Source organism: Sinocyclocheilus grahami, unplaced genomic scaffold, assembly GCF_001515645.1.
Source record: "Sinocyclocheilus grahami isolate Dianchi unplaced genomic scaffold, SAMN03320097.WGS_v1.1 scaffold300.1, whole genome shotgun sequence".
NCBI classification, from domain to species: Eukaryota; Metazoa; Chordata; class Actinopteri; order Cypriniformes; family Cyprinidae; genus Sinocyclocheilus; species Sinocyclocheilus grahami.
In genome coordinates, this window is record NW_015505479.1 from 217,148 (window position 1) to 231,125 (window position 13,978).

The 13,978-nt window shown below is 35.4% G+C and overlaps 1 protein-coding gene across 1 annotated transcript; it reads left to right on the forward strand.

The window, feature by feature from the left end:
• The first annotated feature begins 307 nt into the window (after window positions 1–307).
• LOC107601163 (cytosolic beta-glucosidase) lies at window positions 308–5,349 on the forward strand. Its single transcript, XM_016293220.1, has 5 exons — window positions 308–496; window positions 954–1,178; window positions 2,290–3,098; window positions 3,222–3,345; window positions 4,190–5,349. Exons 1-5 carry the CDS (start codon window positions 421–423, stop codon window positions 4,399–4,401), a joined length of 1,446 nt encoding a protein of 481 aa, XP_016148706.1. The 5' UTR covers window positions 308–420; the 3' UTR covers window positions 4,402–5,349.
• Window positions 5,350–13,978: the final 8,629 nt, after the last annotated feature.

The window sequence follows — 13,978 nt, forward strand, 5'->3', positions numbered from 1 at the left end:
TAAAGAGGACTGCACCGCATGCAGGTCAAATGTCGTTGTCCTTGGGCTATTCAGTTTTCATTTCCATTAGTAATATTTGCTTTTTTAGTCTGAACCTTGAGATGCGTTAAACATTACACAGTTTGAAACGCACATTTAACCACTAGTGGAAATATTAAAATGTTGTACTTTTGTTAATTCCATTCTTAAGTAATATGTACTGTGTGAAGATGTAATTTTATGAGAACAAAAAAATAGGACTTTGTTGGGTGTCGTGCTGAAGTGCGTGATTACGTCAGGCGCAGGGCGTGCTGACGTTCAGCGCTGATTTTAAAGGGGCGCAATGCTCGAAACTGAAGCGGAAGATACGTGCAGCCTTTAGTAGGTACCAAGTATTTTATTTAGTCCCTTCAACATTACACTTCATTATCGTCCTTTAACATGTCTGGACTAGATGTCACCGTATTTCCACACGACTTTGCGTGGGGAGCTGCGACTGCTGCTTATCAAATAGAAGGTAAAGTTTACTGTAGTGCTCATGTTTACTGTAGTGCTCATGTTTACTGTAGTGCTCATGTTTACTGCAGTGCTCATGTTTACTGCAGTGCTCCACACAGCACACTGAACCACGAAGTGCTTATCGACTTTATTATTTGATCGGACTTATTTGCTAAAGAGTTGTTCATTACAAAGCGTACTATGGCATTGCAATGTTTTCAATGTGATATCATTATAACATAGGTTTTTTTTTTGTTGACATGGTAATTATATGGTATACTTCTTAAAGTACCTTACAATACCATGCTATATAATATCACTGTGTCACAGCACCTCGGTATTTTAATGCACTGTTATTCTGTAGCAGTCCAATTTTCAACTTTGTTATTTGACAGCTGTACATTATGAAAAAATTAAAAGTGATTATGTGTAATGCAGGTCTAAACTTTCAGATGAATGTCCTATCCGTCTTGCAGGTGGCTGGGATGTGGATGGTAGAGGCCCGAGCGTGTGGGACACATTCTGCCATGCCAAAGGAGGGGTGTTTGAAGACCATACTGGAGATGTAGCCTGTAACAGCTATCAGCTCTGGGACGAGGACCTGAAATGTGTCCAGCAGCTGGGACTCACCCATTACCGTCTGTCCTTATCCTGGTCACGGCTCCTTCCCGGCGGAACCACAGATCATGTCAATCCAAAAGGTGCTCCGGGGGGAAATGACACTCGTAGTGTGAGGTTCAGAGCAGTCAAAACACCAAAGCCAGTCTTTTGTTCTTTCTCTGTGCTAAACAGCTTTCCAAACGCTGTCAATGGCACTTTGAAAAGATAACTTTTCACTAAAAGTCACAAAAAGTCAAATTAAATTAATTCTTGATCTAAATGGCACAAATGTTCACCAGTGGGAATGGGACATTACGAAAACTGTGTAAATGTGCTTTCATTGAAGTGCAAAGGTTCTGAATTCACAAAGAAGTTTTTTATTAATTTTCTACACAGAAACAGAAAGCAATGATAAACACAATGTGTGTCAATACTAATAAAATAAGGTACAAAGCAACTACAACAAAACAAACACTGCACAGTCAGAATAATAGGAACGAATAATAATAATAATTAAATATACATATATTAATCCGTTATTCAAGCTGTTTATGAGATTTGTAAAACAACCTTCAGAAATCAAGCCGTACTCCTTTCCCATCAACTATCAGGAACCATTCTCTTTAATATACTGAAAGCGGGGGCCCCACGGCTTTCCAAACTTATTTGAGCATTTCTTGAGGGACAAGAACTAAAACTAAACAATTGAGTAATTTCCATTACTTAAAACAAAGGAACCGTTAACTAAAATACAATAAATAATTTAATTAAAGAATTAATTCATAATTGAAAAAAGTTAAACTTTTTTTTATTTCAGTTATCTGCCAGGGCAAAAATTTTCATTTAGTTTAACTTGATGTGCTGTACTAAACTAAACTAAACTAAATTAACTAAACTAAAATAAAACTAATAAATAAGAATTAATTAAAAAAAACAATATAGACACACAAACAAAACTAATAAAAATGACAAAAAACACAACAAAATTACTAAAAATTTAAAGTATAAATCAAAACAAAATAGAAAAATAAAATTAATTCAAAATATTAACAATAGCTATAATAGTATATCAATGATACTGAACACTGCAATAGGGGGGAAAAAAATCACAATTTCCATTTCATACTGACTTTTTACATTGTGGAATGATTTATGTAATAAAAAAAAAAAAGTTTCTTTACTGTGTGCTTGATGCTTTTTTGTAACCCTCAGGAGTGGCCTATTATAACAAAGTGATCGACGACTTGATTGCTTGTGGTGTGACGCCCATGATCACATTGTACCACATGGATTTACCACAGGCCTTGCAGGATCTCGGCGGATGGAGCTCGACAGAGATTGCAGACATCTTTGAAAGTTATGCCAGGTTTTGCTTTAAGTCCTTTGGGGACAGAGTGAAGCTCTGGATCACACTGAACGAGCCCTATGTTTGTGCCAAGCTGGGCCATGAGGACGGGACCTTTGCCCCTGGGATCAAAGATCCAGGAATATCAGTTTACTTGGCGGGTCATAACATGCTGCGCGCCCACGCCAAAGCCTGGCATACTTATAATACTCATTTCAGGCCTTTACAAGCAGGACAAGTATCTCTTGCCCTGAACAGTGACTGGGCAGAGCCGTCGGACCCGGGCTCTCCTAAAGATGCTGCAGCCACTGAGCGCTACAAGGACTTCACTCTGGGCTGGTTTGCCTGTCCTGTGTTTTGCACAGGAGATTACCCAGAGTCCATGAGGGCCAGGATTGAGTCTAGGAGCTTGGGTCTGGGATGCAAGCAGGGCTCAAGGCTACCACGTTTCTCAAAAGATGAGCCCTCTCCTCTGGGCACGGCAGATTTCTTTGCACTGAATTATTACACGTCTCGGAAAGTAAAAGATTTAAATGGTGGTAGTAAGAAGAGCGAGCTCAGTTTTGTGGGAGATCAGGGGGCAGAGGGTTTTGTTGACCCATTGTGGCCCATATGTGGGGTGCACTGGTTGGCTGTTGTTCCTGATGGATTGCGGAAATTGCTCAAATATATAAAGGTGTTTGCATTTATTTGAACAAGTGTCTACACTTTATATTTAATTGGGTTTATATTCATTATATAGAGATATACAGTATACTGGCATATGAACAAAATCATATAAATTTGCATGTTTCTTTAGGACACGTACACCAGTCTGCCCATTTATATCACAGAAAATGGCTTTTCCCAGATGGGGCCGGTTCAGATTGAAGATACCGACCGTTCCCAGTTCTATCAGGACACTCTGCAGGAAGTTGGCAAAGGTACTGTCATATTAACACTGCTCAGTATGTAATAAAATACAGAGTGCAAAGGTCATTCTATACAGTTAGACTATAATACCATTGTGAAAAAGTGTGCTTTTTAACTATACTGAATGTGAACTTGTAGTGTACTTAAAATCTTGAAGGTAGTTTTTAAATATATATTTGCAGATAATATAATATTCATAAAATATAAGACATAAAGAGAGTACACATAAAAAAAATCAAACACTAAACATTAGTTTAAATTCTTATAGAGTACGCATTCATAACTTTCCTAACAGACTTTTAAAGAGCACTTTGATAAAAAAGAGCTAAATAAAGAGCTTTTAATAATCTTTTGTTGTGTTTTAAAGAAGCACACTCATTTTGACATGTTGCAACTTTATTGCAACGTTATCATTGCAATCTTACAAATATATTTAAATACATGATATACAAGTTTCAGTACAAATGACTTTAAGGTTTAAAAACTTTAACCATATTTCAAAGGCAATCGAAGTAATTATGAAATTACAAATAAAGGTTACTTTTAAGTTCAAGTCATTATATATATTTAAACTTCAATACATTTTCATTTAATTGCAATTAACATAGTTATGTGTCTGAAAACCTTACATTCAGTTCACACTTGACTTTAAAAGTATATTATTGCAGTAATAAGTACACTTTTTCAAAGTATGCTAAAGTGTACTTCTTTATCACTTCTGTAGTCCTAAATTTGTCAAATTCAGCTATTGTAGCTTTGAGACCCAGACTAATGGAAGTATTTCAAATAATAGAACCTATAATCTGATAGGAGCTCTGTTCTGAGGATGATCTGAATGATGTGTTTGTCTTGCAGCTATCAGTCAAGATCGAGTGAATGTAAAGGGATATTTTGCCTGGTCTCTGCTGGATAACTTTGAGTGGAATCATGGCTACAGTGTGCGCTTCGGCCTGTTTCATGTGGATTTCTCTGCACCTGACCTGAAGCGCACTATTTACGGCTCAGGTAGAGAGTATGCTGCTGTGATATCCAAACACCGCTCTCAAACCAAACCCAAGAGCAGTTAATTCCTAACATATTAAATCAACATAATATTACACTTGAAGAAATTACGTCTAAAGTGTAAATTCCATAATTCTATTTTTGGGAGATTAAATAATGATGAGCCTAACAGTATCAAAAGTGCTTCCTCTACAGTGTTGTTTGCTGTAGAATTGAGTGAGTCACACAGTACTATAAAAATGTTGTTAAATTGAAACTATTCTTGTATGGAACTGTGCACAGAAAGAATGCATAATCAGGAAAAAATTAATAAATACGATCACTTGAAAAAGATTGATTGACCAAGAATTCCATGTAGAGAAGTCATCATAGATGAATATATAACATACAACGAAAATAAGGTTTCAGTTCTAATGTTTTGTTGATATGCACTGCCTCTGTGTGGCCCAAAGTGGTATTATACTTGGCACATCATTTTGTGCTGGTATATTGGCACTTGCATTGCTTTATGTGCATTAAACAAACATGTATGAGATATTAATGTAACAATTTACATGTAGTAATTTACATGAGGCCATGCAAACTGAAGTTGCGTTAACTGGATTGCACGTGTAATTACTTTTGGGAATGTGGTTATGCTGAACCTAATGGCAGCCCTGAACTCCCAAGGGAGTAAATGACTGCAGAAATTATGGTTCTGTTCTAATTATTGACTGTGGAACAGACATAATTGCGTCATCTAAATGCATAATATGTGATCACAAATCTTTAAAACGAGATCTTAGAGACAATTCTTTGTGGGGGAGATTAAATATTGAAATATTAACATTTGAGTTATCATCTTGTAGAGTGTTTGAGCGGTATTTTTCAAACTGTGTTCAGTCTATTTGAATCAGAGCACAACATTGTGAGCTATTTATAATCCACATGTTCCAGTCAGGGTGGCAAATATATTATTTCAAACTAAATGTTTCTTGACTCTGAATTAGTGCATTTAATTGTAACATTCATTAGCTTTCAATTTTAAATCAAAATGGGATTATACTATGGAATTGATATTTAACATCTTCGGTCAGTTGGCATTCACAAAGATGAAATATATTTTGACGGAAACATAAAAGATAGAGCTGTAGGAGACAGCTATAAAAGTAAACTCTCTCATACTGTCGTGACATTCAATTGAGTGACTACAGCCTGTTTGGACTGAAGTGAATGGGAACACTAATGGCACAATTACAAGGGATTCGCCATTTCTGCTGGCGTGAGGACTGTACTTTCAGCAGCCAGTTCAGCGTGGCATGTACATTTCTAGTTCCATTTAGTCCTGAATAATAGGCACTCACTGTGAACTGTCATCATCTGAGTGGCTGAAAAAGGCCTCTCTCGGGCCCCAATAATGACAGGATTATATTCTCAATTGATACTGCAGAGTCTTTGTTTATATAAGATCGCAAAAAAAACTCATAAGCTTTAGACTAAGAGGCTACAAAGATTATTGCGCCAAGTGCATCGCTGTTTTTACAGAAAAATTATTGGAATTTACCCATCAATTCATGGTCTTTGCTACTCTGTAAAGAGATTAATATTGTTAATTCTTCATAAATTATGTTCAGCCATATTCTCTTATTCACCCTACTATAAAGTAAAACAAAAATGGTAACAGTGCAACTTGAGGATAAACCATAAGCAAAACACAAATATAAGCTATGCATAAATTTGGCAATTATAGAATTAGTGCTGTCAAACGATTAATCGCAGTTAATCGCATCCAAAATAAAAGTTTTTGTTTACACAATATATGTATGTGTGTTGTGTATATTTATTATGTTTATATAAATACAAACACATGCATGTATATATTTAAGAAAATATGTTTATATATTAAATATATTTATATATAATATAATAATATAAATATATGTATATGCATGTAAATATTTTCAAAATATATACTGTATGTGTGTGTATTTATATATATACATAATAAATACAGTACACAAACATATATTATGTAAACAAAAACTTTTATTTTGGATGCGATTAATCGCGATTAACCGTGATTAATCGTTTGACAGCACTAATAATTATAAATGTGTTATTAACTATATTATTATAAAATGAATGTTAATATAAAATTGATGTCAAAAAAAAGTTTTGAATTAATTGTTGGGTCACAGTTTCAAACATGTAATTTTAAAGCCTACCATAAACATCATTTCGATCCGTCTGAACAAACCGATTCACTAGAACGAATCAGACTTTCCAATGCTTCATTTCAGAGAGAGGACTGTTTAGGCTGAACCGATTCACTAGAGTGAATCGAACTTTCCGACGTTACTTTAGGACAAATCGATTCACTAAAAGAATCAGACTTAGCTATGCTACATTTGAGAGAGGATGAACTGATTCAGTTGAATGAATCTGAGTTTTTGATGCTATGAGAGAGTGAGTGCCTTAAAATAGTTAAAATACAGCATTTGATCGCTACACAGCTATTCCTTTGATCAAGTAGCTAGTTACCAAAGAAGCTAAACTATTGTGTGACTCTGTTCTCTCAGGCTACTGAAAAATAGGTAGCATCTTTACTTTTAGTTGGCTGCTTCAAGTCTGATTCTTAACGCTGGACAAAGTGAATTTCTTAGTATCTTTGTCTTGTTTTTCAGTACAAACATCTAAAAAATCTTAAATCAAGATACATTTAGAGTTGGCTACTTGAAAAGCAAAAAAATGACGTAGAAATGTATCAAAATTTGATAAGTTTATGCTCAACACAGGAAAACAACAACAACAACAACAAACAATCTGCCAGAGAGGTAAAAAAAAAATTTTTGTCTACTGAATTAAGTTTATTTTTCTTACCCCAGAATTTATTTATTTCTTTTCAGATTTTAAGCCTAAAATAACTTATTATTATTGATTGATTGATTATTGATCTTACATCATCTTGCTTCTGAAGATTCTCAGGGAAGAAAAAGTACAGAGTAAGAAATTCACTTCACAGCCTTAATGAATATAAGATGCTTTTCCATCCCATCACGGATGATGTGAGATGCTTGACCAGACCGACTGCTTTGTTCCCTGTAACTCCATTGGCATGCAGGTGCGTACAGGTAAGCGACAGTCATCCATACGGCTGACACATGGAGCTATCAGCCGAGACAGTGACTGATGGCTGTAAGTTAGTTGGCTGCTTCAAGTCTGATTCTTAACGCTGGACAAAGTGAATTTCTTAGTATCTTTGTCTTGTTTTTCAGTACAAACATCTAAAAAATCTTAAATCAAGATACATTTAGAGTTGGCTACTTGAAAAGCAAAAAAATGACGTAGAAATGTATCAAAATTTGATAAGTTTATGCTCAACACAGGAAAACAACAACAACAACAACAAACAATCTGCCAGAGAGGTAAAAAAAAAATGTTTGTCTACTGAATTAAGTTTATTTTTCTTACCCCAGAATTTATTTATTTATTTCTTTTCAGATTTTAAGCCTAAAATAACTTATTATTATTGATTGATTGATTATTGATCTTACATCATCTTGCTTCTGAAGATTCTCAGGGAAGAAAAAGTACAGAGTAAGAAATTCACTTCACAGCCTTAATGAATATAAGATGCTTTTCCATCCCATCACGGATGATGTGAGATGCTTGACCAGACCGACTGCTTTGTTCCCTGTAACTCCATTGGCATGCAGGTGCGTACAGGTAAGCGACAGTCATCCATACGGCTGACACATGGAGCTATCAGCCGAGACAGTGACTGATGGCTGTAAGTGGGGCACTGGGAGTGATGCCATGCCGGAAGAGCTTGTCCTGCGGCCCCCCCATGGCAGATGAGAGATGGATACCACCACCCTGGATTGGGAGCTGTGGTGGATGGACGAGAGGAGGGGTAAGACTGTGTGGCTAAACCTTGAGAATAGATAGCTGGTGAATTACAGCCTCTCATCTTCAAATGTGATGGACGGGGTAGTGGAAAATGCCCGGCGGAGCGAGTGCCAGCTGCTGCTGTTTGGTACTTTGGCAAGGACGGCGCCTGGCGTCTGACATGTGGTGATAGACTATCTGATCAGTGAGTTTTTCTAAAAAATATTGGTTATCTCTCATACCTTCCAAATGAGTCACTGTGTCTCTTTACCCCTTAAAGGAATAGTTCACCCAAAAATAAAAATGGTCTAAAAATGTCCTCACCCTCAGGCCATCCAAAATGTAGATGAGTTTGTTTTGTCACAAAACGAGCCTAAATAATTATCCAAAATAAAAGTTTTTGTTTACATAAAATATGTGTGTGTGTGTGTGTTGTGTATATTTATTATGTACTGTATACACAGTACGCACACATATATTATGTAAACGAAAACTTTTATTTTGGATGCGATTAATCACGATTAATCATTTGACAGCGCTAGTTTTGTCATAAGATTTGGAGAAATGTAGCATTGCATCACTTGCTCACCAATGGATCCTCTGCAGTGAATGGGTGCCGTCAGAATGAGAGTCCAAACAGCTGATAAAAACATCACAGTAATCCACAAACAATCCACATGGATTAATCATGTGAAGTGAAAAGCTGAGTTTTTAAGAAGCAAATCCATCAAAACCATTGCTTTTGGCTAAAATACGAGTCCATACTCCATAATATTGCTATATCTCCAGTGAAAAAAATAATCTTGTCTGAATCAGGAGAGACATATGCACAGATCAAGCATCATTTGTAAACCAAAACAGTCCAAAACAGCTCTAAACAAATATGTTGGTGGATGTTGATGTAAGAGGACAACAGGAGATGGAAGTGTTATGGATTATGGACTCTTTTGGCTGGAAGCGACAGTTTAAAGTTAAAACACCTTAATTATGGATTTTTTTTATCAGCTGTTTGGACTCTCATTCTGACGGCACCCATTCACTGTAGAGGATCCATTGGCGAGCAAGTATTGCTACATTTCTCCAAATCTGTTCAGATGAAGAAACAAACTCATGTACATCTCGGATTGCCCGAGAGTGAGTATATTTTCAGCACATATTTATTTTTGGGGGAACTATTCCTTTAAACACACATCAGATTTTCAGTTATTATGCATGCACCCAAATAATTTGTTTATAACTGGACTGATGGTGCAATCAGACTGAAAAGCCTTTGTGTAAGCACCTCAATCAATTAGAATGAAATTTCGAACAGATTGAAAGGAGTAATGTAGACCGTAAATAACCTGACCAAGAGGAAAATATTAAGCATATAAATGCACATCTCTGATGTTTTTCAGAATCTGAAATCGCATTGAATTTTTGTCATGTTTGATGAGAATTAGAGCATGCAAACATCTATTGAGCTCTAAATGGAGTGTAGACTTGGGAGCATTTTCCGAAGGTATTTAAAGGAGAATGTGCCGTTTCTGTTTCAATTATCCTCTTTTACTGTCCTGACACTTTGATCAATGTGGCAGGGTCAGCTCTGTTCATGAACAGGAATCCTTGTTCTATGATAATTTTGAAAAATGACCGTGTACTAACTACGATCCAAAAGAACAGTGATGAATTTCTGATCATCTCCCTGTAGGTCCAACAACACTAAGCTCAGGATCATGCTTGTTGAACAGACATGATGTTGATGCTGAATGTAAAGGATGCTGATAGTAAAAATGGGAGACACATATTGGCAAAATGGGTAGTAGCAACATTATTAGTTGCTTTTTTAGTTACTTTTGAGGGTCTCACTACTGAATCATTCTAAGAAAAAAAAAAGTTCCTTTTACATTTTGGAAAGGTTATTTTAAAGTTGAAATTTAAGTGGTCTATAATATCAGGGAAATTCCGAGAAACCCTATTAGACAAAGAATGTCTTTTAAGTTCTAATAAACAGAATTCTGCCAGATCAAGTTAAATACTTAAAGGCCTGGTTTCACAGACAGGGCTTAGACTAAGCCAGGATTAGGCCATAGTTCAATTAGGACAATTAAGTAATTTTTATAAACGTGCTTTAGAAAAAAACATTACTGGTATGCATTTTAAAACAAAATAAAGGCACTGATATATTTTAAGATCAGTCAGAGCAAGTTTCTTTCAGTTGAAACAGTTCAGATTTAGATTTTAGTCTGGGATTAGGTTTAAGCCTTGTCTGTGAAACCGGGGGAAACTTGTGACAGGAACATTTATATATATATATATATGTATTAAAAAAGTACCATTATATGAATATACCATTCAATAAATATACCTATTATTCTTTTGAAAAATTAATACGTTATTCTGCAACAATGCATTAAATTGATCACCAATAACAGTAACGGATTTTACATTGCTTCTATTTCAAATAAATGCTGTTCATTTGAACTTCAAAAAATATTAAAAAATATGCTATTTTCACTATTGCTTTGAAGTAAATAATTGGTATGAAGGGGATAGATCTAGCATGAATGGGAAACTAATATATATATATTTTAGCATGGCAAAGTTTTGGATAGACCGATGCAGATTTTTATGGATATATAAGCATGCTAATATATGCTAAATGAGTGTGATTCATAGGATACTGTACAGAGATGAGTCACCTCTGTAGGGGAGCATAGAAAATCCTCCAGAGACAATGTGCAATCAACATTCTGTCCTCGTCCTTCACATCTTCTTTTGCCTATTGCTGCCGGCTACTACTTTATAATCCGGGATTGCTTACCTGCCAGCCAACCCGTATCTTCACGTCCTACTCACTGACCGGATAAAGTCTTATACAGTTTTTCACATGTGTACTCTTTCAATTATTTATTTATTTAGCTGTTTAATGTATGCTCACAAAAGCTGCATTTATGTGATTAAAATACAGTAAAAACCGTAATAATGTGAAATATTGTTACAATTTAAAATAGCTATTTTCTATTGCAATATATTTTAAAATGTAATTTCGTCCGGTGATGCAAAGCTGAATTTCCAGCATCATTACTGCAGTCGTCAGTGCCGCATGATCCTTCAGAAATCAGTATAGTATGCTGATTTGCTGCTCGATTTCTTATGATCAATGTTGAAAACATATGTGCTGCTTCATATTTTTGAGGAAACTGTGATATAAATGCCTTTATTTAAAGAGTTTCCTCTTTTGTTCCAGAACAAAAATGTACAGATAATGTACTCACCCCCTTGTCATCCAAGATGTTCAAGTCTTTCTTGCTTCAGTCGTAAAGAAATTGTGTTTTTTGAGGAAAACATTTCAGGATTTCTCTCCATATAATGGACTTCTATGGTGCCCCTGAGTTTGAGCTTCCAAAATGCAGTTTAAATGCAGCTTCAAAGAGCTCTAAACCAGTGAATCTCAACCTTTTGGCGTACCGGACCCCAGTCCAATTCAGAACCATCCTCAAGGACCCCCAGAACACACAAAACTCACAAAAATTAATACTTTATACGGCCCCCCTGGCCTTACGTCAAGGACCACTAGGGGTCCACGGACCCCTGTTTGAGAAACACTGCTCTAAACGATCCCAGCCGAGGAAGAAGGGTCTTATCTAGCGAAACGATCGTTTATTTTCTAAAACATTTAACAATTTATATATATTTTTAACCTCAAACGCTCGTCTTATCTAGCTCTACATGAACTCAGTTTTTTCCGATAGTTAGGGTAGGTCTAAAAACTCCCATCTCATTTTCTTCTCCAACTTCAAAATCGTCCTGCATCGCTGCAGAAGTACCGACCCAGTGTTTACAAAGTGAACATGCAAAGAAGATCAAACGCTCTTTGCAAAAAAAACGGCAAAACAGCGTTGTAGGACGATTTAGGACAATTTTGAAGTTGGAGGAGAAAATGAGATGGGAGTTTTTAGACATACCCTAACTGTCAAACTCAGGGGCACCATAGAAGTCCATTATATGGAGAGAAATCATGAAGTACATTATCTGTAAATTTTTGTTTTGGAAGTGAACTAATCCTTTAACATGTCCTTTCTGTGTAGAATTATTAATTTAAAATTGTATTTATTTTTTTTATCTTGCATACTTTTGCATCGCAGTGTATCACAGTTTTCACAAAAATATTAAGCAGTTTTTATTACTGATAATAAGAAGAAATGTTTCTTGAGCAGCAAACCAGCATATTAGAACAAGAATAAATTGCATTTGAACATATATTAAAATTGGAAACAATTATTTTAAATTGTAAAAATAATTCAGCTTTGCATCCCTGGAATAAATTACATAGTAAAATATGTTACAATAGAAAACAGTTCTTTGAAATTGTAATAATATTTCACACTATTGCAGTTTTTTCTGTATTTTTGATCAAATGAATGCAGCCTTGATTAACATAAGAGACTTCTTTGAACATTAAAAACATTTTAAAAATGACTTACTGACCCTAATTTTTTTGACAGTAGTGCATGACAATTTATTAATAATAATAATAATAGAACAAGAATAAATTGCATTTGAACATATATTAAAATTGGAAACAATTATTTTAAATTGTAAAAATATTTCACAAAATTACAGTTTTTATTGTATTTTTGATCAAATAAATGCAGCTTTGGTGAGACTTCTTTTAAAGAAGAAGAAAAAATAATAATCGTAAGTATTCCAATCTTTTGACCGGCACAGTAGACATTGTGTCTCGTTAATCAAAGCAATCGAACTGAGACATGCATGCAGCGGAGGACTTGGTAATCAATTTACTTTATTGAAACAAATACAGGCTGACCACCAGAGCTGGATATTTTTGGACCCTCTGTGTTATCCTAATGATCTCCCCTCCTTCCCAATCCCCAGGTCCAGCTCCTTTACCCCAGCCACTGCTTTTAATATAATGAAAGTCCCGCGCTCACAGGAATGCTGGGAAATGAGTCATTCCATTTTTGACATTTAAAAACTGTGTGCGGAGGAAGACACCATACAGAGGGGACGCTTTAAGGACAGTGATCGCAAATCAAGGGCAACCCCATTTTATTTTATGGGCCTCTGGAAAGCATGGATTTGCTGTGTCACAAACTGGAAGGAGCTAACAGGCATGTTGGAGCTGGAGTATTAAAATTATGAGTTTTGCAGAACGGCCTGATTACATTTACTGTTCGGTATCATGTTCATCTCTTTTTCTCTGAATGCATGTAGGTCATTCTCAGGAATGTGTACTTTTTATACTCCATTCCCTCCAAATTCTCCCTAACATGCTACTGATAAAATTGACAGGATATTGAACTTGGTCACGTTATTTGATAGATTTGACTCAGTCCCCCCCCCCTCCTGCCCCGGGAATAAATTAATTAATACTTAATAAATGTTACGCAAATTTCCATTAAAATGCATTATGGTTTCGACACAGATATTAAGCAGCACAACTGTTTTCAACATTGCTAATAAGAAATGTTTCTTGAGCAGCAAATCAGCATATTAGAATGATTTCTGAAGGATCATGCGACACTGAAGACTGGAGTAATGATGCTGAAAATTCAGCTTTGCATCCCTGGAATAAATTACATAGTAAAATATGTTACAATAGAAAACAGTTCTTTGAAATTGTAATAATATTTCACACTATTGCAGTTTTTTTCTGTATTTTTGATCAAATGAATGCAGCCTTGATTAACATAAGAGACTTCTTTGAACATTAAAAACATTTAAAAAATGACTTACTGACCCTAATTTTTTTGACAGTAGTGTATGACAATT